This window comes from Nestor notabilis, unplaced genomic scaffold (assembly GCF_000696875.1).
Source record: "Nestor notabilis isolate BGI_N333 unplaced genomic scaffold, ASM69687v1 scaffold6277, whole genome shotgun sequence".
Lineage (NCBI taxonomy): Eukaryota > Metazoa > Chordata > Aves > Psittaciformes > Psittacidae > Nestor > Nestor notabilis.
The window spans coordinates 1-27,990 of NW_009937743.1; the positions used below are offsets into that span (position 1 = coordinate 1).

At 37.3% G+C, this 27,990-nt stretch overlaps 1 protein-coding gene across 1 annotated transcript in view; it reads left to right on the forward strand.

Moving 5' to 3' along the window:
* Positions 1–771: 771 nt before the first annotated feature.
* Positions 772–27,990, forward strand: part of BANK1 (B-cell scaffold protein with ankyrin repeats 1) — a gene marked incomplete at its 5' end in the record, with an annotated part of 101,481 nt that continues 74,262 nt past the window's right edge. Inside the window, 3 exons of the mRNA XM_010018978.1 lie at positions 772–914; positions 6,064–6,181; positions 16,089–16,285. Coding sequence (XP_010017280.1) covers positions 772–914; positions 6,064–6,181; positions 16,089–16,285 — 458 coding nt within the window. The remainder of the gene's footprint in view (positions 915–6,063; positions 6,182–16,088; positions 16,286–27,990) is intronic.

The window sequence follows — 27,990 nt, forward strand, 5'->3', positions numbered from 1 at the left end:
GGGGCAGTTTCCACTTAAGTGATTTAAGGTGATGTTTTATTAATTTCGTTTTTTTGGCCCTATTACTCCTCTTAATTTTCAGGGTTGCCCATTTTTATTCTTTTTTGTGGGCAGAGTTAGAATTTCAAGAAAACCATGCTAGTGCTTGTATGGTACAGCAGGATGCCTGGCACAATGAATACTAATGAATTCTAAATGTGCTCATAAAAAGGGCTCATGCTGCATACACAGAGCAAGTCATACTTAAGTAACAAACAGACTGGAGAAATGCCTCTTTCCTTTGCTTTCACCAGGTAAACAACTGGAATGGAAGTAATTATACTGCAGTTTCTGCAGCCTAGTTCAAATTCAATTTTGAGAACCTTGCCTGTAATTAAGAAAAATGTTTCAAAAGATGAATAGCAATTCCACTATTTGTAATAAATGAACTTTTCCTTAATTTGTAGGCGTAAGGGAGCTGATTATAGGTCATCAGTCTATCAAAGGGAAGTTGAAAATTTGAAGCGTACTGTTTTCATCTCCCTTCTAACATGAAGTAATGCGGTAGCTTTGTTTTATACAGATTTACAGATAAATGTTTTCTTTTGTCAGCTTTTTAATGTTAGACTGAAAGACCTGGATAAAAAACTGACTACACTGAATCATCTGTAAATCTAGTTCACTGGCTCTATGCATTTTCTGTGAGATTTTCCTCTTCTTTACTCATTCCGAGACCTCTGGTCTGGGCCTGTTAAAATATTTTCAGCTACTGTTCTGATTGTGTTTTATAAGATTTTCCTGCTGGCCCTGTATATGTGAATGTCTACTGTGGAGGAGTCGTTAAGACCACAGCACAGATCGAGTACTATACAGCACTAGAGGAGATTGAGCACATTTTTAAGAAAGTGGCTGACCCAATAGCTTTCACTTGCCAGGTAAGCTGACTTCTGCATTTTCAATAAAAAAAAATTTAAAAAAGGAAGAACAAAAGTCACTGTATGAGCTAAGACATAATACACAATCTTCTGATTGCGCAGTAATGGATAATGGCTCCATAACAGGCTTATGATTACAGAAGCCTGTCTTTGAGATGTCTAGCTGTAAAGCAAGTCAGGCAAGTGAAAACAAATTTTATGTCTTTTTTGGTTTTGTTTAGAGAGTGATATAAACATCCTTTGTGCTGTATATGCCCAATGAACAACATCCTGCATTACAGAGAATGAAAATAACAAACAGTAATGATGTCCCTCTCCACTGAAAGTGTTCTTTTTAGTACATTCTAAAACTGATAGAAGCAAGTAATCTTAAATCACATTGTATTTGGAGGGTTATTATTCATTCACGAGCAAACAGGATTTTTCTGGCATAGCTTGTATGGAAGGCAGTAGGTTGCTATTCATGCAGAGTCCATTTATAGCTGCTGAATTATCATTCATGTGGTTTGCTGGTTGCCATGCATATTCTTTGCATATATTTAGAAAAATTCAGGTTTTGAGCTGAGTGCTCTGCAGTATGTCCTTTGCCAATGACATATACAAAATAATAAGAAAAGAAAGCATCTATTAAGAAAAGATGGACTCTCAAGTATCATTTGTTGAATGGTGGGTAGTCCAAGCAGTCACGGTGTCTATATTGTAATTGCTAAGCCAGAACAAACATAATACTCTGTGTTTCCAGGGCAGGCAGTCTCATTTTCCTGTGACAAATCTACCTTATCTAGCACCTAAGGCATAACACTCATAACAAAAGGATTAATAAAAATGATGCATTGCAATATTAGTGTTCTATTAAGGATGGGGGTAGATTCCTTACAAGTACAAGTCACTTCTGTTCTATGAAAACAGAAGAAAAATCGTGCAACTCTTAAGTACAAATGTGTTCTTAAAATCTTCATGGTATCCATCATTCTTTAGCCTGTATTTTGAAAGGCATGGAAGTAAGCTTCTAACAGGTTTCATTTACAATTTTATGCATAAAAAGTGTGTTATAATGATTAAGAAATTGTAACTACAATGGTAACCTAGATACCTGCAACACACCTGGTATTCCACTGGAGATTTGTGTTATTCAGGAGTTTGACCCTTCGCTTAACCAGCATGACTAATATTTAGTAAGACACATGCAATTCAAATTATATTCAAATGCAAAATTAATTCTGTGCAGAGCAGTAGCACACACCACGAAATAGAACCGTGGTATTATGACTATCAGGCATGTTTCACAATTTCTCATCTAGCTAATAAGCAAGGGTTTAAATGAGGTGATAGTGTTTGCCTGTTCCTAATTCTATTGTTTTGGCAACTGAAAAATTAATGCTGAGAAAATCTTTACGATCGGGTAAGTTCTACAATCCACACAGTATCTTGGCTGCTCTTTGAGTACAGGATTACTAATGGTAATCTTTTTGTAAGTGTACATACGTGCTGGCAGATTTGTCATCATACTTAATGGTACCTACTGGGCCACGGAGTGAGGTGCCCTAACTAGCTGGGTAGCTAAACTGTTGCCACAAACTTTTAAAATACTTTAAGCTCTCATGTAAACCTGATTTAATGGCAATAAGATACATTGTAAAGATGTAATTTAGAGAATGTGATTTAACTTAATCTTTTAAAATATGTTCACACAAGGAAAAACAAAACAGACTTAATAATAATTAGAATTCCCATCAAGTAGCAGGAGTAGCAGTAACTGTTATTTAACCAGGATAATTAAAACCTTCGAGACTATCAGCTTATTTGCAAAAGTATCCTGGGGCAACAGTCATTTATCTATGTAAAGTAACAATCAAACACAATGGAAAACAAAACCGAAATAAAATAGAAAAGCTTACAGCAATTATTGATCAAAGCAATATCACTCTTTGGTTCAAAGAGAAGTTCAAGATTTTCAAAAATGCTTGCAATCTGAGAAGTATCTCCTCATTAAAATTCTGTGATGAAAGCAAATTGTTACAGTAATGCATACCATAGGCAGAATGTTTTGGTAAAATGCTTTCACTGTATTGTAATCTTGTGTTGCCAACTCTTCCAGTTACTTTGAGATGCTATCATCATAGAGGTTCTTGTCCTCTTCTTCACTTTATCCTCTAGTAAAGCTGAACACATAAATAAACCCCAACAAATAGGCTTACACCTATCCATTCTTTTTACTGATGGATAGGTCAGTTTGTGTATCTTAGTGGGAGACCAACAAAGAAAGGTACTGCAGCAGTTATGAATTTGTCTCTTTAGAGAGCAATTAAAGATTAACACTAGTCATATTTTAGATTAAATGAATTCTAAGGTTTTTTTACAAATCATAATTTTGAATTAAATTCTTTGTCACATCTGGTAGATTGTAGTTTTCTATCTTCTAAATTTCTCGGAAGTCTAAGACATTTGAAACAATGAAATAAATATTTAAATTGTAAGGAAATAAATATTGTAAAAATGAAATAAGTTTCTTTGCATAAATTTTGAAAGAAAAAACTTGAAATTTTATAGAAAAGTAGGAAGAGTTGGGATCATAACAACTGAATCATAATGCTGAACTTCCTTGCTATCAGAATATATGAGGGTAGGCATTGGCTAAAGGCTGTGAAATTTTTTTTCTCTCTCTTCATACAATTTTGCATTAAAAAAAAACAACCCTCTCCTAGGGAGTTTGTGTTCTTGCAGTAACCCAGTGTCCAAACTGATTTTAAGGTTCCTGTAATTCATAAATAAACTTTTTCATATTTCATATTTTACTCTTCATCAACTTCTCATTTCAACATTCTGCTGGATTTACATGCTGTATTGATTTTTCTCTCAGACTTTATAAAATGCAACTATTGATTCCATTAATTAGTGTTTGGATTTTCAGGCACAGGTTTCTTAGGTTCGGAAAACCAAATTGAAACTAAGGTCATATCCTTATTACTGCAACTGATAGGTTTATGTTAGTTTGAGTGATTCAGAATATCTGGAGAGATTCAAGGAGTCTTTATTACAAACTTTGTTGAATAATACTCTTATGATTCTGCAAGACTTAATACCTTAAAGGACTTTCTTATTATATTCATCAAACAGGATTCCAATTATAGTGTATATTGAAAAAGAAGAGTAAAAATAAACTGCAGTCTTTTCTATGAAAACTTGTAAGAAATGGCTACATGACTTATGTGGTGATATTATGTATTCAACTTTACCTGATCCCCAGAGATATTTCCTTTGAAACCATTTTTAATATTTCAATCCTCTAAGCCACGTCAGCAGCTGTTATTTTAAAATGTTTCTTTTCTTTCCTCTAAGTATGAAATCTCTCCATATTCTATCACTGGCTAAAATTGTCAGAAATGCCTAAGTGATTTTTAAGCCTACCCCATTCTTTTTGATAGAAATCTAGATACTGAAGCGCATACAAAGTACTGTCTGATATATAAGAACTACTGAAGTTCATCTTTATGTAAGTGTAACCTTGTTAGTACTGCTAAAGCCAGGAAGAAGTATGTTAATTTACTGGCTGTGTTTCAGTGACACATATTTTCAGGGCTTTGTTAGCAGTTATTAAAGAACGTAGATCGTCTTGTTCACAAAAGTAGCAAAATATGTGCTTGGTCTTGTCCTTTTCAGGGATAGTTTGGAAGCCCAGGTATGGCAGGGCTTCTCTGTTGTTTGCAGCTGTGTCTTGTTGCTTTGAAAAGGGGGAGAGAATGGAGATAGTGCCTACACCTGGGGAGGTGGTGCTGAACAAGGACAAGCTGCTGGTGATGAGTTTTGGGGTGGGTAGTAGTTTTTGTGGAAGGACCAGGATGGAAGTGTGGAGTAGAGAGAAGGTGGCTGTGTTGCAGAGCATATGAGAGTTGCCTGCAAACCTGCTAGTTTAGTTATGTGTGACTCCTAAAAAGAAGAACTTGTCTGTAAGCATACAGGGAGAAGGTAGTGCTTTTACTTCTTTTCTGTCACGTTTTAAGTCTTTACTCGGATAAAATGTGGGTTTTCTTAAACTCCTGTTCTTTTGCAGTGTACTTAACTTTAAATACAGTTCTACTTCTGTTGGCTTTGGTGAAGCTTCAGCATGAATTTTAGGTACGTAGTGTTGGTGAGATTTATTGGGAAGATTTCATGGGCCTGTAAGACTGGTGTAGGGTTGTCCTGGGTTCATCTACAGCAGTCATTTTTTCTCCTTCTTAGTAGCTGGTGCAGTGCAGCGTACTTAAAGTCTGTGAGTCCTCTGGAGCTGGAATGAGCAGTAAAGTAAGAGTCTCTAAATTGAGCTCCTTGGTGGAGGTGACTTACATGTTGTATGGAGCTAGATAGTGCAGTGTGGTCCTATTGTTAGTTCTGTTTTCACTGTTACGGTCATGTAAGTACTGGAACAGATCCTCCTGTGTGTTTGATAAGACATTAACATAGACATTATCTATTATTTTTTTTAAGAACTTCATTGTAGAATAGGAAAACAAAGCTACTAATTACGCTTTAGTTAACAAGACAGCTTGTTAAATCGTTGCTAGACCCTTCAGCTTTTAGATCCCTAGAGTAAGAGCTAAAAATTTGAGCTGGAAGACTTGAAGCAAATTGCACTGATAACTCTGTATAAGAAGTGTATTGTGCCTGGCTTTGAAATCATAGAAGTGGATAGGCTGGTCACTGGAAGACAGGCCTGTTAAAGCATGAGAAATTTAGCTACAGTTTAATCTGCCCCCTTTGGGAGATCAGGCAAGTCTAGCTTCTGTCTCAACATCTTGTAAAAACTGAACTAGCCTGATGTGGTTAAGCCATGCAACTGTTTATGGCCTTAAAAATTTTGCTGCAAGTTCCTAATGTTGTGTGCTGCTCTTATTTCAAGGACTTGCTCCATTTCTGATTGTGAAACATCATTTTATCCCAAGTAAATTTGTTTGTCTGAGTGCAAAACAACTGGTTTTCTTCAGTTGGATTTTTTTGTTAGCATGATCCTTCTACGTTAGAGTATGTCTTCTGTAGCTTTCAAAACCTATGCTGCTCTTACTTAAAGTGAGTTTGTAACAATAACTGGTTTGAGTAATTTAATTCACTAGCTCTCTGCGCATACAGTTAAAAATACGTATGTAACAACTTTTTCTTTTTTTCTTAACAGGCTTTTAGATTTTCTTCTGTGGAGAAGCTGGACAATGTTCTGACTTTGTTATTGAAAAGCAGAATATCTACTTATGAGTTCAGCCCATTCCAAAGTGAAGAGCACCATCGTCAACCTGGTGAGTCATTTGTATGCATTGATTTTGATTACTGATGCTATGATTATTACTTATAAATGTTAATAAGACAATTCATTTAAAGCCACTAGTGAAATGGAGGAATCCACAATAAAGACAACATACCTAGGAAAAATGGGAAAAAGAATTCTGTGAATCATTACATTATGACTCAGCACGATGTATTTATACTAGTCTGGATGTTTGATGAGCTTTGTATTAACTGCAAATTGACAGCTTTACATTCAAACAAATTTATACTTATGGAGAAAAGAGGCAATAAGAGACATGAAGAAATGCCTGTACATCATACATATTTTTATATTTTTTCTTTTGTAATTGCCCTCTTGCAATAAAATTTGAACTTGACTTTCTCAAAGTTTGTTGACAAAAAGAAAATCAGAAAAATTTCTCTATTTGAAGAGAACAGATGGGTTTTGAACTTAGAACAGCACTAAAATTCTCCATTCACTTTAGTATCTATGTACTTAATAGTTTCTATTACTTCTGGGCAAAAGATAATTGTATTATTTTTTATAAAAAAAAGGCATCCCAATGTGTTTAAAATAGGATTTGTCTCTAAAGTAGAGGCACTATAAACACAGTTCAGTAGTGTATCAACAAAAGCTACTGTTAGTGCCACAGGGAGGGTCCTGATTGTATTCGTTAACCACTTACTAAGGATGCAAATTGGTTTGCAATAAACCAAGAGTGTGATTATTTAGCTTGTGTTTTGAAAGCACTGTTATAATGTTATTTCAGATGTGTGTTAGACCTCAGCCTTTCTAAGAAATATTTTGGGGAAAAAACAAAAACCAATAAAATACGGTTCCCTTCAAAAATACTTAAGAAAGATGTGTTTGAGTTGCCTGACTTCTGTTTCGTGTGCCTGGTTTTGGGAGCAAATAAGCTCACTACAATCATAGTAAGATTTCTTTGAGCATGGAATTCACCCCCCTGTACTAAATAAACATGATTCCACTTGTATTCTAAAAGTGAGCTTAAATGTGAGTCTAAGTCAGTGGATGCAAATAAGTAGGGTGTTAAGCGAGGCTCGTGTCATTGACATCTTTGTGTGCAAGACTGAAGAATGGGGGTGTATAGGACACATTGGAGAGTCATTCCCAATGTGGTATGTTAGTTCTGATGAACAAAAGGTTTTCTGCTTCTGTCGTAACCAGTTAGATCTGGGCATATTTTTGGATGTTGAGAATAATGCTTACCAACCTGCAATCCCTCCATGAAAGGCCTGTGCCATTCAAGAACAAGTTGACTGTTTGTGAGCTTGAGCCAAATAGTGACCCTCATAAAATGAACTGGTGTGATGTACAGCACAAGAAAGTACAAAGTTAGATGCCTAGATTCTTCATGAAAGAAAGATTTGGTTGCAGAGCAGGAAGCACTCAATGTGGGAAAACTAGGCTCTGATTCCCCTTCTCCTTGAAAGGTATGTAAATCAATGTCTCTGACTCCCTATAAGAGCATCCCAAGCAGGCATTAGACATATGGCTTTAAACTTAAACAGGGGAACTTTAGGTTAGATATAAGGAAGAAGTTCTTCACAGTGAGGGTGGTGAGGCACTGGAATAGGTTGCCCAAGGAAGTTGTGCATGCTCCAACCCTGGAGGTGTTCAAGGCCAGGCTGGACAGAGCCTTGGGTGACACAGTTTAGTGTGTGGTGTCCCTGCTCATGGCAGGGGAGTTGGAACTAGATGATCTTAAGGTCCTTTCCAACCCTAACTAGTCTATGATTCTATGATTCTATATCAGGTCTAGTAGAGGACTAGCATCAATTTGTTCAGCCATTTTTGTATCATTTTATTCCAAGCACCATCTTTTCTTCCAAAGAGACAATGTCAAATAATAAAAACTAAATTCTTTTGGGAAGAAAATTTAGTTAACAGACAAAAAGCTCTTTGGCACTGAGAGGAGTTATTCCTATATCTATGAACAGGCAGATCAATCAGCCCTAATTTCATAATTCCGGTATATGCTGATTTTCCCTAGTGGGGTATCTTTCAAAAGATACCATGGATTATAAATATGTATTCTGGAAATTTAGATCTCTTGCCACCTAAGCAAGGAGAATTGTTCGAGCAGAACATCAGACTTTGTAAAGTTCTTTGCGATAGGAAAACCTAGGACTGTAGCCCTGCAAGCACTTTAACTTGTGTGTAATATTCTTTCTCTATGGGATCTCACTTGTTGGACTACATGCAGGAAGGAAATTGCATCGCTGTCTAAATAAAGGCAATGATGATACTATATCTTCACTTGTTTCTTGACCTCCTTTTAAGTTTGTCAGTATTACTTAAAAAATACTGATTGACAAAAGGCAACAGTTGGAAATGATAAAAGTAGACATGATTTTTTTACAAACCATGATTTCCAATGATAGCCGTTGGAATGTATTTTGCCATACCTAAGAAGTTTCAATTGCTTGCTTTTGGTGATGTGTCCTACTGTAATAGAGTAGTAATGAAAAAGTAAATCAGTAATCTCTACCAGAAAAATATCATTGGAACTGCTGTATATATAAAAGCTTGTCAGAAATAAAGTGCACACTTCAGGCATGAACTGTGCCTTTTTTTTGTTTTAATTGGGTTTTGTTGTTGTTGTACGATATGTTCTCTGCAGTTCTAAAGAACATAAAACTATCTGAACATTGTCAAAATATTTTTAGGATTTTGCATGGGTATTACTGACTAACAGTATAGGAGAATTAAGATAAAGACTTTGATTCAGCTTATCAAGGGGAAGAATGTTTTAGTAATGAGTGATATTTAAAGAGATTATTCTGCAGTCTCTGAAGGGGAGTACTGGAAGCCCAATCAGATGAGAAAGCTGAAGTCAGACTGAATAGAAGCCACTGAAAAAACATTATGTTCGTAACAGTGTGAACTGAAAGACAGAGCCAAGGCATGTCTGGAAATTTTAGTCCTGAGGTTCTCCATCTCTTCTGGAAATGTGTAACCAAAACTGGAGGTACTATCCTGAATATTTTATATTCTGCACCAAACTGTTTTCAGGGTACCTTGCTGTATATTATGCCTTTATATTCTGGCAAGAGAATCCAGTCAAAATGCTCTAAAAAATCGAAACTTAGATTTCAAAACTTTTCTTGACCTTGGGAAGCTCTGTTTCTGTTCTTGAATCCTCAAGTCTGGGAATTATTTGTGCATTGATTCCTCTTCACAAGATAGGTCATTTACTTGAGGAAAGCCTGTTTCTTTTTCCACTATTGATGAATTTTAACTTCTTTACAAGTTATCTGTTACTGTTTCTCTGATTAAGCTCAAACATCAAGGCTTATGGTAAGTCCTGAATTTATTCTTTATAGAAAATACTGGTTTTTTTCACCTAACACTGCTAGCAATATAACAAGTCCTATTCTGATTCCTGTAATTCTTTATTTCAAGCTGAAATATCTATCCCAAAAGAGAAGCAGCCTGGGTTTTCAGCTGCTAGGGGAACAATGGGAGAAAAGACAGACTGGGGGAGAAGAAACAGATGGGGATTCTTTCTTTTTTTTTTTTTTTTTTTTTTTTTTTTTTTTTTTTTTCTTGATTGATATTGACACTGTAGAAGTAATTTCAACTGTCTATTTAAATTGCTTTTAAAAAAAAGTAATGTCCTGTATCAATAATTTGGGAAATAAAAGAAGAATATCTTCAAGATCTGCAGAAATATCACTGTAGGCTGTTCTGTTTGCTTACTGCAATTTTCTGAAAATTCCCACAGGCTAAGACAGTGCTACAATACAGTAATATTAGATTTTATGCTCCCTTTTATAGCTGAGGTGTTCCAGAATGCTCTGCAGAGAAGAGTAGAGAAGGGATTAAGACAGGACAAAACAGCAATTCTCTCTTAACCTTTTGTATGTCAACTAAAATTTTAATTAAAAGCAAGCACTGGCCTCAAAGTTAGTTGAAAGTTGAAGAAGCTGCCTTAATGCTCTTAAAAATATTCAAATATGCGACATGGGTACTTTCTCTTTAACCTTTCCTTCCTGCTTATGGTCACCAGCTAACTAGTTTTTAGTGTAGGTGCCAAACAGTAGCAGTTTTTCTCTGTTTAATGTTTTTCATTAAAGGACTGCTACTCAGCAAAAGCTGTTGACTTCTAGTTACTCTAGTAACTACTACTTTTGTACAGTTTATGTATTTAGCTGAAATGTATCAGTTGTTCCAGTTTCCCAGCTGATAAAAGTTTCAGCAATTTTCCCCAATTCAATGTGACAAACTTGTGAGCTCAAGAATGGTATTTTCTGCCTGAAGCATGTGTGCTTGCAAATAATTACAGCCTCTTCCTAATGTGTATAATACAAAACTTCAGTTAAAGCAGTTAAATGCAGTATGGTGGAAATTTCTTTACAGTAGAACATCTAATTCGTCTGAAGAGTTCACTGAATTTTGTAATTTGGCAATTAAGGGAACAATTATAATTTAAAAAAAAATCCCACACAAATAGATCTTGCAGTGGATTGTTCTTTTTTGGTTATTTAAAGTGTTACCCTTAGTTGTCACTGATTTTTGCTGTAGAACCTAGAGGAAAGAGGTAACCTCTTCACCTTCGTCAAGTGATTTGGGAGGGATTTAAACAGTTAGTGCTGCTGCTTTTCAGGATGAGGGCAAAAAGAAAGATCAGTAGACTTCCATTGTCTTTTTTTGAGGTCATTAACCTTACTATATTAATTAATTAAATATATATTATGGGGAGGAATTTCTGAGAAGCCAGTGCCACTCTCATGAAGTTCAACAATGCAAAGTGCAAGGTCCTACACCTGGCATCTGGGTTGGGGCAATCCCAGGCACAGCTACAGGTTGGGTGGAAAAGAGATTCAGAGCAGCCCTGCAGAGAAGGACTTGGGCATGTTGGTTGATGAGAAGCTTGACATGAGCCGTCTGCAGTGTGCGCTCACAGTCCAGAAAGCCAGCCGTATCCTGGGCTGCATCAAAAGGAGCATGACCAGCAGATCAAAGGATGTGATCCTGCCCCTCTACTCTGCTCTCGTGAGACCTTACTTGGAACACTGTGTGCAGTTCTAGTGTCCCCAACATAAGAAGAACATGGAGCTGCTGGAGCAACTCATGAGGATAATCAGGGGGTTGGAGCACCTCCCGTATGAAGACAGGCTGAGAAAGTTGGGGCTGTTCAGCCTGGAGAAGAGAAGGCTGAGTGGAGACCTCATAGCAGCCTTCCAGTATCTGAAGGGAGCTTATAGGGATACAGGAGAGGGACTCTTCATCAGGGACTGTAGTAATAGGACAAGGGGTAGTGGGTTCAAACTTAAACAGAGGAAGTTCAGGGTAGATATAACGAATAAGTTCTTTACTGTGGGGGTGGTGAGGCATTGGTACAAGCTGTCCAAAGAAGTGGCAAATGCTCCGTCCCTGGCAGCATTCAAGACCATGTTGGATGGGGCCTTGGGTGGTGTGGTCTAGTGTGGGGTGTCCTTGCTAATGATAGCGGGGTTGGAACTAGACTTAAAGTCCTTTTCAACCCAAACCATTCTATGCTTTCTAAGATGCGGAGATCCTCCTTTTCTGAGAGTAAGCCTGGTGGTGCTGTATTGACTGAAGATGACATGAGGTTAATGCCTGCAGGTAGAGGGCTTGCTTATTTTCTGTATAATCAGTATACCACCATATGGTGATCCCTGGAAAAGTTGTAGTTACAAGGCATTTCGTGTGTGGAGGGGCAAGGAGACAAGTCAAAGGCCTCCTAATCCAAGCTGGTGCTCTATATAACGAAAGGAAAGACAGTATACGTGTCTCTCTTGAGCCTGTGGAGGGTCTATGATCCAAAAGTGTTGTGATAATTAAACGAAATGGAATTTCAAAGTGCAGAACCAACAAAGTCACATACCTGCTTTCTCCATGAGTTTCTGGTGTTTGTGTGGCTCCTTCTCTCCACACCACAGGGTGCATATGAACCATTTGTGGAAGTAGCTGGTACAATTTGATGTCTGAAACTGTTCATGGCTAGAATGAAGAAAGAGCAGTCATCATGGCTGCAAGCTTTACCTTCCTGCACTGTTCGTTGCTGAATCTCTTCACTCTGCAGCAGCAGCTGGATTAATCTCATGCCTAGCATTAATTCCTCAATGGCAACGGAAAAGAAGTCTGAACAGAGCTTTCTCAGTTTCTAATCCCAATCTTGTTAGTACCTAGCTTAGGCTGGAGGTGGAATATTATCATGCCCAAAAAAAAGCAGCTGAAGTCCAAAGTGCTGGGAATAGTATGATGATATGGTTGATCAGTGTTTGGATTCCTTAAAGGAAGAGTCTCCCTAGGTGATCTCTTAAATTGGAAGCCTGTATTTCTTGTCAACAGAGAAGAGTTTTTAGTTGCTCATTTGGGAGTGGGGACAGTTTTGTTAGCTGTGGTTGCCAGATTAGGTGATAGGACTGCGGTGACAGGAGTCAGCTGTTTTCAGACTGCTCTTCTCTCCTAATTTATCTGTACAGTAGGAAGCCCCAGAAGCCATGTGTGTGCTCTTCTGATGTGTGTGTTTTGTAGAAGCTGTCCATGTAACCACCCTGCTGTTTGAGGCCTGTATAGTTCACATTTCTTTGCACAAGAAAATAGGTCTTTGGGTTCTACTTATTTTGGGCAGAGTAAAAACACTGTAACTAGAAAGAACATTTTGAGGCTGTATGATTTTATAACAAAGCTCACATAGCCCGAAGAGTTGTTAAAGGTATGCAGGTCAGATTTACCTGAATACCCATTCTCAAAATAAGAAACGAATGAAACTATTTCTACCTCTTCTTCTTGGTGAAAGTGCTTTAATGTTGTTTATGTGGTGTTAAAAACATTTGTTTTGCTTAAGTCCTTTTTGAGCGTTACGTAAAAGATCTCACAGTGCTGATTTTAAAGTTTTCATACCTGAAGACAACCTCTTTTTTCCCCTTCTTACTGCAAGGAGTAATATTGGAAAAAAGTCTGGTTTAGGAAATCGATTTACTGATTTTTACCATTCTCCATGGCTGCCTGAGATATTTAATTTGTTAATGATGTAGTCTCCTGTAAAGTTCAAAGTATGTAAGTCCAGCAGTCCTGCTTTAATATCAAATCCAGCTAAGGAGGAGCTGAGTGGTAACCAGAAAAAACAGCTCAACTGCAAAGGAGCTGAAGAGATTTTGAAGTTGGTTCTGGGATACCTCTTTTTTTTTACATGGAAAACTCAATTACAAGCCTAGAAGATGCTTCTAAATACCACTGACTCTTTTTCTCTTTATATTGATGATGAAATCATAGCATCCAGTCCATTGATAATATAGACTTGATTCTCCTTTTAGATTTGTAACTAATTGTTTCAGGTTTCATTAGCATGAGTGGAAGTTCTTTTAGAGCATGTTATTAATACTTTGTTAATACTCTTTTTACTGACTGCATTTGACCTTCTGGAGTCTGCTAACAGGATGCAGACTATTGATTAGAGTTCATGTAATCTGCTCTTTAAAATTACCGCTCAACACCTAATTCATTGCTGGACATTGAAAACAAAATTTATATTTCTTTTTATTAATTTTTTTTAAAAGAGAATCCTGTGTAATGTGTAAAAGTACACTTGGCTTTACTGCTGTGATCCCAGCCTTAAAATTACTTGCATACATTTTTACTGCTCATGTGACAGCACCTTAAGTTGGTATATATCTGCCTCCATCTGTGGGGGATGAGGTTAGGTTTTCCCTGCAGTTAGCAAAGTATAGACAAAAATAAGAAGTCAAACTGCTCTTCTTTGGTGTAACAGTTATATAACTTCTGACTACAGAATGAAGTCCAGTTTGTGGAACTTCAGTTAAAATGTTGAGCAATACTACTACTACAAAGGCTTTTTGCCAGCATATGAAGGGCTGAATACATGCTGACTAGCCTGTAGGACAGCTGATGACTGGAATATGAAAGAGAACTCAAGAAAGCTACAAGAAACTGTGTAGATTCCCAAGCTGTAGTCCTGTTGGGAGACATGTGGGAAGAGTTTGTCTGGAGTCGAAGAAATCACGAAGTTACAACAAAAATGGGCAGGTTGAGCACAAAGAAATTAGCAAGACTAACTGCTATTCTTCAAAGCTCTGAGGAAATTTTAAAGTAAAATAGATGGATTTCTAACAGTACTGTGCAATTTTTCATTTCCATAGTACTAGAAAGTACAACTGTGATACCGAAGCTCGGTTTCTCTGGGGACCTTGAGAACTAGAAGCAGGTTAATGTGTTGTCTTTACCAGAAAAAATAATAATTGTAGTGAAATAATTTTTCTGTAAGGTGAAATCTTGCTTCTAGATTTCTTATAGTTTTTTGTAAGAGTCATCAACTCTGATCAAATCAATAATTGACTTGGCATGGATGGACAGCTGGCCAAGACAAGGAGACACACAGTTGGAAAAAACTTAGGCAAGTGATACAAAGCATTCAGGGTAGTAAGGAGGAGGGCTCATTGGGGTAAAAAGTGGGAGAAAGGCCATATAAGATTTAGTAACTATGCAGTAAAATTTCAGATGATATCCATTGTAGGTAAAAACAAAGTGATGCATGTGGAAAAAGCAGTCCTATGTTGTCATACAGAATGAGAGGCTTTGAGCAGGCTATTAACACTGAGGAATAAGACCACGCAGTTCCATGATAACATCACCTTGTTGCTAGGCAGCAGATCAAAAAACAAATGAAATAACAAGAATTATTAGAAAAGAAATAGAGAACAAACCAGGACATAATTATGACAATGTATAAATTACATGGCTCACCTATAACTTAAGTATCATGTGCAGCTCTTCTCCTATCGTCTCAAAATAGATGTATTAAAGCTGTAAAATGTCCAGAAAAGAGCAGTGGGGGTTATGGAGTTGGTTCTCTGTAAGGCACAATTAAGTAGACTGGAGCTCTTCAAGAAAGAATCTGGGAATGAATAAATCACTAGAAGTGCAGAGAGAGAAGACAGAGGTGGAGAATAACATGAATTAGGAATTATCAATTGAACCTAGCAGGATCCAGGTTGAAAATAAACTAGAGGAAGCAGTTCTTCGTGCACTGGCTAGTAAAGATTGCCAAAAGACCCTGAGGGTGCATGAAGTTGATGGTGCCTGGAGCACAATGGATACATACTTGGAAAATAGGTACATTTCCTGCTGATATATAGACAAATAACTGCACAACGAACCACTGGTGGTAAGAATTCAGAGTATGAAGGCATAGGGAATATTGTTTATGCTTGATCACTTTTTTTTTTTTTCTCCTTCTACTGTGTAACTTGTGACCTCTTGTAGAGTTAGAATACAGGACTGTGCTGAAATGACAAATGGGCTTCAGTTTAGCTTTGTCCCAGTCCTCCACAGTGAAAAATAAAGTCTCTGATAGAAATGAATGTCATGCTTTTTCAGATAAATCCTAAAAAACCATTATCCAATACATTCATCTTTAAATTCCCCAATTTTTTCATTACAGATAAGCAAATTTTTGCAAGTGTCTAGTAGTCAGAGGAATTTTCAGAAGAGTTTTTTAATATGAAAACATTGGGTCATAAACCTATAAAAATGTCCCATTGAAATGCTGCAAACTATAAATATTTCTAAAGCATTAAATAATATACACCTAAGCAAAAGCATTTCTTGGCTGTAGAATTTTCTTCCCCTTGCAAGAAAACTTATTTCTTAATAGAATTTAAGTGCTTTAAAACCCCTCTATCAAAACAAACAGATTTCTCAGTTAGACTGAAGGACCCTTTATTAAAGTATATATGTGACTTGTAAAACTGTTAGTTGGAGGAATTGTTCTTTGGATACCAGTTCTGTATTAACAGTTTGATAACTGTGATTCCATAGCACTAATATTCAAAGGACTTTTGTAAAAGAAGGTGTTCTATAAAAGTGAAACTGTTCTTTATGAGAACTTTTGTTTCCATATACAGATAGCCATTTGGAAGAATTTCCTACTCTCCCTCACTGTGCAGCCAGATTTGGATTAAAGAACCTTGCAACATTTCTACTCAATTCTCCTGAGGCCACAAAGGCTTGCAAAATAACCAATAAATATGGAGAGGATCCAGCAACTATCGCTGAGAAGCACGGGCACAGGGAACTAAGAAAATTAATCAGGGAATTGTCAGTAAGTCCATGTGCTTTTTCATGTCGTCTGTAACCAGGGGACTGTGATGCACTACTGAGATTCCATAGTACAACCTCTTGTAAAGCCTAAGATGTTGCAGTCCTTCTGTCTTAAAATACTAATATACTCCTCTTGTCTCAAAGAGGGTTCAAAATGGAGTACAGCCACTTTCTTCATGCGGTGTTACAATGGAGATCAGAAGTTTTGCGCTGCTTAAATATTGGGCATGTACTAGAAGGAGAACAGCAAATCAGAAGTACCGCTATGGCCTAGCTAGATTGGTTCTTTCAGCACCCAAGCAATGATTATATTGTACGTAGTCTAGCCCAACCACCCAGAGTAGAAGATAAAGATTTCTCTAAAAGTCATTTTAAAAGTGACTTTGAACTCTATTAGTATTGCCACTCTTCAGCAACCAGCAAAGAGTGGTTGTCTCGTCTGCTCCATTGTGAAGAAAGGCTAAATTGTACCACCCTTTGTTAGATGGCATAAATCTTTCTTCAGCGAGCTATGCAGGAGTCGTTTTAGGCAATAGTTGCCTCAAACTATTTTGCATGAAATTCAATAATAGAATAAAGTTCTGTGCACGGTTTTAGCATGCAAACTATTGCTAATAAAACCTAACTGAATTGGCAGTATAAAAAGCAATATACTGTAGTAACATTTGAAAGCTTTAACCTGTTTTAAGTCTTTATTGTGCCAACTATAGTATGAGCAGAGATGATAATTCTTGCCCCAAAGGTTTTAAAGCTTAGAGAACAAATTGGGTAAATCGTATATTGAAAGACACAGGGTATGAACATTGGCATAAGTAAGCTGATGTTGTAAGCAGCTTTGCTTGATGGTGTGATTTTATTGTACTTTTTTTAATTATTTTTGGTAGCAGACTCCATGTTCACAGACAAACAGTAACAGACGAGAAAATACAAGGAGTAAGAAAACCAGAAGTTTCAGTCTTCTGTTAGCCAGTCACCTTGATGTAACCATGGATAGACATACCATCAAAGATGGCATTTGAAGAAATAAAAGATAATAGGTCTGTAGATTATGTAGGGGAGAAAAAGTTCCTGCCAGTAGCAGTCTGATGTATAAAGTCAAGTCCATCAGATCTTTGAGTTTACCAGTTTGCCTTGAAGAGAATGGAACTGTGTTTCCCAACATCCTTACCTGTGGATCTGGTAGATTCTATCTTTGTATGATCAGCTACCCCTGGTGCATGCTATGGTGGATTAGGTAAGGATTGGTGAGACTAGACAGAATGTAAATAAGGTGGTACTTAACTTTAGTGGGATACCTGGATTTCTTTTCTAAGATGGTCATATGAGTCAGAGTTTCCATGCTTAGTTTATTATGTTTAGTGATAATGGTTAATTCAGTGTAACATTTATTTTTTTTATGCTAGTATTGTAGAAACTCACCCCCCTGCACTTCAGGCATATCTTTGTTATCACCCCCCCACATGGGGCTGCAGGCTTCAGAAAATGGGCAATTTTCTTTTTATCCCTAGAAATGCATTCATATTCAACCTTGTGCTATAGTCTGAGGCATCTGTAAGAGGAGATGTAAGCACACATGGTACAGGGAGATTACAGCTGGCATGCATTGAGAGAGTACTTTGCACTCCTATAGTCTTTGTAGATTTTGTGACTGATGGAAGGCAATGTTTGGGAGGGTGATATATTTCACTCTAAAAAGCATGTAAAGTATGTGCATACCTCTGATTAGCTCTTCTTTTTTAGTAGGATTATTTAGTATAAAATTATCAATCTGAAACATGGATTTATAACGGTAACTGACTTTATACAATGTAATTTTTCACTAAAAGAGCTCCTTCATGGTACATATCTGCTATTGTGTGCATGTAAACACTTATCAATAGCTGTTTTCTGCTTGGTGACTGCTCTCCCAAGCATGAATACTTATGCTAGCACTGGAGTATAAACAACACATTCTAAGAATGTGTTATCTGATTCGGACATGCAATTGTACTACCCATTTTCACTTGATTCCAATGACATGGCTTTCTAATGTAATGCAAGTAAAAATTGGAGCATGCTTCAAGTTTGCCAAATGTGTAATACGGTATTTTAGAAATGTTAGCTCCAACTGCTGGAAGAAAAATGGCTTATTTGTGTCTCTGTAATATTGCACTTATGAACAAAAACACTTACTGTACTTCGGTAATTGATGGGAATGTGGAAAAGAAATATTTGCATGGCTCTGAGCCAAGCAGAATTTAGTTTAAACGTGTTCCAGGAACTTCCCATTACAGCTGGAGTTTGGAAATTGCTCACCGTTACAATACAAGTACTTTTGTACTTGGCATACCTCTCACTGTTTTGAAAACATTACCTGCATTTTGCCATTCCTTTAAGGAATAACTCCAAAATATACACAGTAGTTCATCACTTCTATCTTAAAAAGCAATGGAATTCCAGAAAAATAACTGTATTAAAAAGCATACAGTTTGTCCAAAATCTTTGGAAGTGTCTTTCATTTGCCTTTGTTCTGGGGAGTAAGAATTCCCTGAGATGGTGTGAGAGAGAGGAGAGAGAACAGCAAAAGAAGTGACAACACCACAAAGCTACCCTAGAGCCCAGGGCTTTGCTGAGCAGCCTCTTTGTGGCTGGTGAGCACATCTGTGCTGAGGGCTCTTTGGTGATGCAGCTGTGCAGCTCCCATGTGCTGCAGGCTTACTGGAAATGTGCTCAACGCTGTTGATAAAAGTGAACTGTAGGAACTGGTTAACTTGCACGCTGGGTCATCTGCATGGCACAAGTTCCGCATCCTCTTTTCTGTAAATGGACACAGTGTTGATGTGTGGAGTGTTAAGAACCACAGAAGGCAGATCTGGAGTGCCTGGCAGGCATGCTGGGAGCTGATCTCCTGGTTTGTGTCAAGACAAAGCACAAGGGAAGAAAGATCATTTAACATGTGGCAGGCTTCTGTTGATACAGCTGTGTGAGTGGGGGGGAAGAGATTTTCTGCTTTTTGTACCAATGTTATATGCAGGGTCATTAAATGCTAAATACCATAGAATCATAGAATCATAGATTAGTTAGGGTTGGAAAGGACCTTATGATCATCTAGTTCCAACCCCCCTGCCATGAGTAGGGACACCACACACTAAGCTATGTTGCCCAAGGCTCTGTCCAGCCTGGCCTTGAACACTTCCAGGGTTGGAGCATTCACAACTTCCTTGGGCAACCTATTCCAGTGCCTCACCACCCTCACTGTGAAGAACTTCTTCCTTATATCTAACCTAAAGTTCCCCTGTTTAAGTTTAAAGCCATTACCCCTTGTCCTACCACTAGAGTCCCTAATGAAGAGTCCCGCCCTAGCATGCTTGTAGGCCCCCTTCAGATATTGGAAGGCTGCTGTGAGGTCTCCACACAGCCTTCTCTTTTCCAGGATGAACAGCCCCAACTTTCTCAGCATAGCTTTTAAGAACTGGTATAGTGTGCTTCCATGAGTGGTAGCATTTGTTATCTGTCAGAAATTGTGCATTTCAAACAGTCCTTGAAAATGTCTCTTTTGTTCTGAGGGAACACTCGAAGACTTGAACCATTTATGTTACAGGTACTAAATTGATGGATCTGTCCCTTAGAGTCTTTAATGGGTATTATGATAAGCACAGTTTCAAATGTGCCAGCAGTTTATTAAGCAATTATTTCTTTCATTTTAGCACAAAACCACCTAAATGGACATTCATTTCCAATTTCTACATGTTTCATTATAGTTTAAATGAAGTAATTCCCCCTGCTATAGCACAAAAGAGGGGTATCATTTAACATTCTGTGATAACATCCTGAATTGTTAGTCTTGTGATTTTATTCCTCTGTACAACTGAGTACTTGAATATTTTCCATGATTGCTTTTAGGTTGAATTGCTTGAATCAGGTGTGTGAATTTAAAATGAGTGAGATACATTCAGTAGGAATACTGGCAGGAATCCTTGTCTCAGTATCTGACCAGGGGAGATGATAAGCCTTTTGAGTTTAGTTGATCCAGCTGATGGCTAAAGTGCCAGTAAGAAAGACTGGAATACTTTTGGTTTCCATTTGCCACAGGCTCAAAACATCTGCAGTCAGCTGTTACAGTACCCGTGACAGGCAGTACATTGTTAAGCTGTGGTAGTTTGCCTGGATATCTGGGCCCTATTTCAGATGTTTGTGTTTTGAATATTCTCTGTCCCTGAGAGCTGCTTTGACGCTAGCTTGTTCTTGTTGGCAGCTGCAGTCTTCTAAGCCTACGTTAAAGTTCTGCCCCCAGAAAATAAGGAAGGCACTTAAATTAAGTTCTTATCCAGCCCACAAAGCAAGACTTCGAAAAATAGAATAGAGAAAATTTCTAAGTATCAGGTGACTAAGGAAGGGCATTTGTTCAAATTGTGACCTAATCATTTAAAACTCGAGGTCACACTGATAGCCATTTTCGGCATTTATGCTTTGATATGGGCATAATTTTTTTGTTCCAGCACTTTGGGTTGCTAATTTCTACCTTCTTTTACTAAGAACTGTGCTGCTGAATGTGTCATAGTCAGGAAGATTACCACTTGTATACATCACAGTTCCTAAGAAAAATACAATTCAGAAAGTGTTTTATTAGTAGTTTTATGCAAATAACTTCCAATTGTTGGCTTCAGCCTTTAAAGCATATTCCTAGGGGTGATATAAATGTTATTTAAATGTAAAAGCTGAAACAGTCATTTCATGTTGCCAACACACAGCTGAGACAGCACATACTCATTTTTGTATTTAAAATACCTTCTAATATTCCAGAGTTGGTTGACTGAAATCTAAGGCAGAAAATGGAAGTTAATGGAGCTTTTCTAACCTGCCTAAGATCTGTGGCCAGGTGACAATCCATGACAGAACAGTGGACTGATGGAAGAATATTCTTCCTCTGCCACCAGCAAATCTCTGTATAGATTTCTTGTTTAATATAATTTTCTGTCTGCCTGCTTCAGGCATCCCTTAGGCAGCTAGTGAAAATATAATATGTATTTAATTCTGTACATATCAATGAAGTTGCTTTAGAATTCAGAGACAGTCCCCAGGATAGGTTTTTTACAGAAGCCTGGGTTTTTTTCAACAAGGGAGAGTTACATCAGTTCCTTTCTAATTCTGTTGAGATACATCCCGCAATATCTAGATGCATAGTTGCTCAGTTTGCTGCTGTTAGCAGTTCCCTCAGTAGCAGAAAGGAACATGATCATAATTGTCACTCAGAACTTGTATTATTGAAGACACATCTTTTAGATAAGTTGGGGTGGGGGAGAAGTTTTTGTTCCTGAAATGCCAAGCTATATTTTTATAAGTCTTAGCAAACTTAAGGATGTGCAGGGATGTAGGTTGGCAAGTAATTCACCATTGCACAGCTCTTGCTGTTTCATTTCTGTCTTATTTAGAAGTGAACGGTTGAATCAGAATACAGAATTTCTTCAAGTATCTTCAACTTGATGAAATAGAAAACAATCTACAAAATCAGTGTATTGTGGAAATTGAGGGTTCTTCTTCTCCTCAGTTGTTTTATGCAAAAAGAATCTTACCTGGCTTTGTAGCTCCTATCACCAAGCGATAATAAATCTTTAGACAATAGGAATCCCAAGAATTCTCATTATTTGCTAGGGACTTCCAGAAGCTCATCAGGAATTATCTTTTTTGAACACATAAGTATTATTCTTACATTTCTGTTGAGCTTTGTATTTCTGTAAATGTCTATATGATATGGCAGAGCTCCTCATCATGAAACTATTACATTTTTAAATCTGGTTGCAGTATCTTCTTGAGCTATTAATTTTCTGCTGTGGAAAGACCATGTGTAGAAAGAGGAAGTGGATATATATTAAAGAATCTTAAGTGAAATTAGCCTGATTGCTATCAATATTTGTTTAATTACTTTAAATGATACTGTAGTATTGCACAGGCCCATAGCTCATTGCTTTCAAATAGCCAGAGGAGTGTGTGAAAGAGGATTAGTCTGGTTTCCGAAATTCGTGATAATCCACCAGTAACTCCTTGGTGAAGCCTGCTGGGATTTATTCTTGCCACAGTACTTTGCTCTTCAAAAGAATTGGTTACATGCATCCTTTGCTACACCAGAAATGACTCTATCATTTCCAGAGTATCTTTGATACTTTTTTAGTGATCGGGTATTCACAAATCAAGTTCTTAGCTCCAGTTCCTCAAGAAGTTTAAGTCTTGTGAGCTTCTGCCAGCTGATATGCAAATGTTATCCTGTGATTTCCATCAGATGTTTCTTTTCAAAAATTGCTTGTGAAGAGGCATCCCATTATCAGAGCTTGGTGTCTTATGTTTAAGATTTGTTTTGGGGAGTTTGTTATTTCTACTGAGTGACAAGGTTTCCCTTTTCTCCTTTTCACATCTTCTCAGAGGGACATGCTCTTCATAATAATAACTTGCTGGCATATACTGCCTTTTAAAGTCAGACAATTTATGTTTTAGTGAAGAGATAAGGTATAGACTGAGCTTGTCTTTAAGGAGAAAAGGCTAGATTTCTCATTTTTAAAAAAGCACAGTCATTACACTAAACACATTTTTAAAGTTTCTGTGTAGACTTTTATCCAGACTAGAACCTTGCACCTTAACTGTGATTAAATCTTGTCATAACTATGCAATTGAGTATAACCTTGCAAAAAGAATGATAAATGGAACTGCAGATTTGGACACCTCCTGTATGAGATGCCTATTGAAATTTTTGTGTAATTTAAAATGAAGTAGGATGTTTTTTCCAAGGAATTATCTGGTATTTTGTCTCATCTTTTGATATTCTATAACTGTAGTCAGTTATTTGCAATTCACCATTTCAAAACTCTTTTACAATTTTTAAGGGAAACTTGAATACTAATGGAATTTCAGGTGAATGCTTGTGAATTAGAAACGGGAAAAATTATGAAGTGTTCTGTGATAATACCTCTGTTCTTAAACATATTTAGGATTGTAAAACCAAGGGGTTTCCAGAGGTTCTTTTGGCTGTTTTGTCGACAGGGCAGCATCAGCAAAGATACTTAGCTAAGGGACTTTTTGAGAAGGTGGGATGGGGAGTGCCCAGTTATTCAGAAGTAATTTTTAGGCTGAAAATCTGTATCATTCATCTACACTGATGGGATCTGAATTTGTTTGAACATGTGAAAAATATTTGGCTAAGCTGTTTATGTTAATGGAATGCAAATAAATTACTTCACAGAAGTGAGAGAAAGTAAAAGCGACCGTGCTATGTTGTTGTAGACATCAATGGCATGCCTATGTCAAATCTGGCCTCTGCATCTTTAAAAAAGTGTGGAAATAAGTATGTTTGGGTAGATAAGGACTCTGTGCTAGCCTGAGGAGGTGTTAGAAGGTATATGGTTAAAGGTAAGTAGAATTATGACTGTTTTCAAAGGAAATGAGCTAGTTCTGCTTAACCTCTTTCATGGTAAGTTAACAAATAAATTTGACGTGAAATATTGTTCTGTATGAGATGTAATTCCTCTATTCAGCTAGTTAAGATACCACTAGAGCTAGAAGCATAGGAAGGATTTAACAGGCTTAGAGATTTTTGTGGATGATGAGTACTAAAAGTGCTGTGTCACTGTGTAGTGTGCTGTTTTCATCATGAGGGCATTAATCCTCTACACAAGTTACAAACCAGTTGTGTGAGTTTAATAGAGAAGCTACCCCATAGTTGTCAATTAAAAAAATTCCTTGCAGCTTTCTATTGGCTTTTCTGCACTTTCTGTTCCATTAAATGTATTATTAGGTGAGAAGGTTGCCTTTTTATTTCTTATTCTGCAAATACAGACATCTCAGAAGCCCTTACAGTGCAAAGGAAAAAGTGAAATGATCTAAAATAACCTGCTAGCTCCAGGTTTACTACAGAAGGAAGGATTGCTGGGGCATTGCAATGGTAAGCCTAGAAGCAAATTTTGGGTCTTGCCTCTGTCAGTGGAAGCAATTTAAAGATGTATGTATAACTGTCAAAAAGCAGGTTTACTTTGATACAGTATATGTTCTCATTGACACTGTTACGGAGTATGCCCTTTGGCTGCCTCCAGGTCTCTGGAAGGAATCAAACATCTGTCATATCTTGCAACTTGTTGAGCATAAGGAAAGACAGCATATCAACAACACCTTTCTCCAGCCTCTCAGAAGGGAAAAAACAGGAACAGAAAAAAACACAGAACAAAACTGTAATAAGGGGTTTTCAGCTTCATGGGGGAAAATGAAGGAAGATTAAGAGGGGAAAGGAGCTGTTATTGTGGTAAATATAATGTGAGCCAAAACCACCTACATTTTGAGTGACATTGTGAGGTCTGAAGGGAGCTTTTTGATCTCAAAGCCCTAAGAAAAACTAGGTGGAGAAGGAAGAATTCATGAGTGAAGTTAGGTAAGAGGCTTGCCGTGTCCTTAAAAACCTGAAGGTTCAGAGCTCTGCACAGATCTAGTAATGACTTACCAGACTTTCCTACAGCTGTAATTTATTGCTTAATTAGAAAAATTGTCTTCAGGCTCTACATCAATAGAGTGACCATCAGGGAAAGGCATTTCTCAAAGCTACCAAGCCCATTATATGGAAACTGCTTAAGAAAATCCATTTCTGCCCTGCATAGTGTTAGCACTATTTAACATAGCCATGCACAGTGTCAATTTATAATTCTGAGGACCCTGCGCAGAAGGCACACTCTATTTTGCCTTCTATTCTTCCCACCTCCACATACTGTTTTACAATAAATGATTCAGTATTTCATTGCCAGAACTATAGGGTGTCTAGCAATAATTATTTCCTTTTCTTGTGTTTGATGCAAATTTAAAAATGGTTTCTGAATTCCCACACACTACCAAACTCAGAAGAACATGCAGCAATTGACATATGTATGTTCACTTTCATGAAGAAAGCCAGTATGTTAGTAGATTGCTTTAAAATGCATGTTTAATAACCATCGCAATCACTACACTTGAAATTGTATGCTGTGTCTGCAACAGACATGGGCAGCCTTCCTCAACCCTGTGAACTGTGTGCCAGAATCTTCATGTGGCTGGCAACAGAAGTGTATGTTTGTCAGAGGTTGGGAGTTGTTCTTAGGCAGAACTTGTTAATGGTTCTCTACAGCTCTCACTGTGAGTGTGAAGTGCATAACTCGATCTAAGCACTCTCTGATGATGCCAATCATGTGAGCCACATTGACTTGCTTTTACATGCTGCTGAGGTAGCAGGTTATTTTGCTGCATCTGTATAGTCTAGGGGTGACCTGGAAGCCATCCTTGAAATATTGGAGAACTCCTTAAGATCTTCTGTTGGCCACTTGTGGCCTTCTAAATTCCAGCCGAGTTCATCTGCTAATAATAAATACCACTTTCTGAGAACCACAAGAATGAAAGTAGACAGGAAAGTCTCCTACCATATGGAAGACACTATCAAGACTACCTAGGGAAACACAGAAATCAGTATCTGTACCAGCTATGGAAGTAATATAATAAGTGTGATTCCTAATTGGATCACTTAAACCTTCAAAGATATTTTTAAATGAGATACATTTTTAAAAATGCTGTCAGTTGATAGCATATGCTGTCTTATGTAAATGGGTCAAAGGACTGAACAAAAGTTTCCATGGAGACTTCATATGACTCAAGGTGCTTTCCAAATTAAAGTCACATGTTGGAAGGAAAAGAGGTTAAAAGTGACAAAGTCTAGTACTGGTATATAGATCTGCAGAAAATTCTGGCCAGCTTATCCTAGGAGCACCTGTCATCATTAACAACACAATTGGTGAAGTTATAACTGTAAAGTCTAGTGATTTTTACAGATTTCTTTGTTCCTCTCTTCATAAAGGTAAGCAAGGCAGACCTAAGTGCAGGCCTGAGCTGATCATGCACGAAGAGAAAAAAGGGGGGAAAAAAAAAAGCCTCCTTCTGGAAAATACAAAATAGATAATTTCAGAAATGTGAAGGCAATCGTGATTGAGCTCATCAGTGAGAACCGTTCATCTCCTTTTTTCCAGATTATTAAAGAATAGTTCCTTAAATTTAGTTTGTTTGTATTAAATGCACCCATGTAATGCAAAGGGAAAGATGATAACTTCTTACTAGTTTTTTAGTAAATACAATGACAAAGAAATGAGTGTGCATATGCAGTGCATTGGGACTGCATTGTGTTGTGTTGTGGCTCATGAAATACGATGTGTTTAGTGAGAGTTTGGGCACTCAGTGAAACAGGCTTCTCTCAGACCCCTGGCTGTGAATCATTACTGAAGAACAATAATGCACAGTGCCCGCACATTGTTCAGGCAGCACTTAACTAGAAGGAGTAGTTAAAAGACTTACTGGAGTTGAAAACTTCCAGAAAGGTAGTAAACAACTGGGTGTTTCACAGTGATTCACTTTCTATTTTCAAGCAGTAGGTGCCAGTAAAAAGGGTAGATGGTAGAAGTACATGAGCAGAGGCTTTGAGCAACCTTGGAAAGTCGCAGAGCTAGTGGGCTACTGTTGAACATTTTGCAGAACAGAAATAATGTACCCAGGGCATAAGTGAAAAAAACCATACTTCATAAAACCTGAAGTTTTAACAACTTACTACAGCAGAGTTGAAAAAAGTAGATTTGGAATAGAAGATAGGTGGATTTGCAGTTAGTTGGGAATTATTTGAATCTGGCTTTTTCTACAAGCAGCTGAAGATCAACAAAGGTGAAAACGTACATTGAACAAGGTATGCTGATCTCAGTAGAGACAGAGAAACTAAAAATGATCACTAAAGTGTCTGGAGTTCAGAGGTACTGTGACTATGAGTATCAAACTAAGTTAGACTGTGTAACACCTTGTCATATTGTCAAAATTTGGTGCTTCTGGCATATGTGACAAGGCCACTAGCAAAAATAAATGTCATTATCAACCAAATGAGAAGGGTTTAGCAGGATTTCAATGATTTTAAAAGTTTTATATGCTTTTAAAAGCTCCTGTTAAATGAAATGGGTCATAAATGGCTTTACTGCTGTTGCCTAAGAAGTCTGTGAGGACTGAAGGGAAGGCTGGCTATAGCTTCATGGTCTGAACACTGTATGTGGCAGTCTGGTTATAAAGGAAAAATTATGTGTTTGGGGTGAACTTTGTCATCTACTGCAAAAAGGGTTGTGGAGGGTTTATGGACAGTAATGATGACATTAGTACAAAGCAGCAAAGGTTGCATATTCCTAATTATTACTATAATTAGAAGGTTTTCTGCTATTTAGGTAGGATTTCTTTTTTTTTTTTTTTAAACATGAGACTGGAAATTTTTATGGTATTTTGAGACCATACATCCATTATAAAGGATACAAAAGAATACAAATGCATTGAAGAACAGTTAAGTCTATGGCAAGGGAGGCAGTGATATTTTATACTTGCATTGAGGGAATCATATGATTGGAGACACAGCTGAGACTTTTCACATGTGTCAAAAATATGGGCCAGATCAAGTGGAAGAATTCATTGTTGATAGCTGATGAAGAATTGGCTCCCTAGAGAAAAGTAGACACAGGTTTGTTTATATTGCCGGAGTCAGGGGGAATCATGTATTCTGTATTTTTATTCTCATTTCCTTAAGAGAGCCTCAGAAGAGCTTTCAATAGCTCTCACAGCAAATGTAGATAAACTAGCGACTGGGTATATCAAATCTTGATTTTGCTGGATAACACTATACTTAATAATATATGAAAATTGACCATATTTATG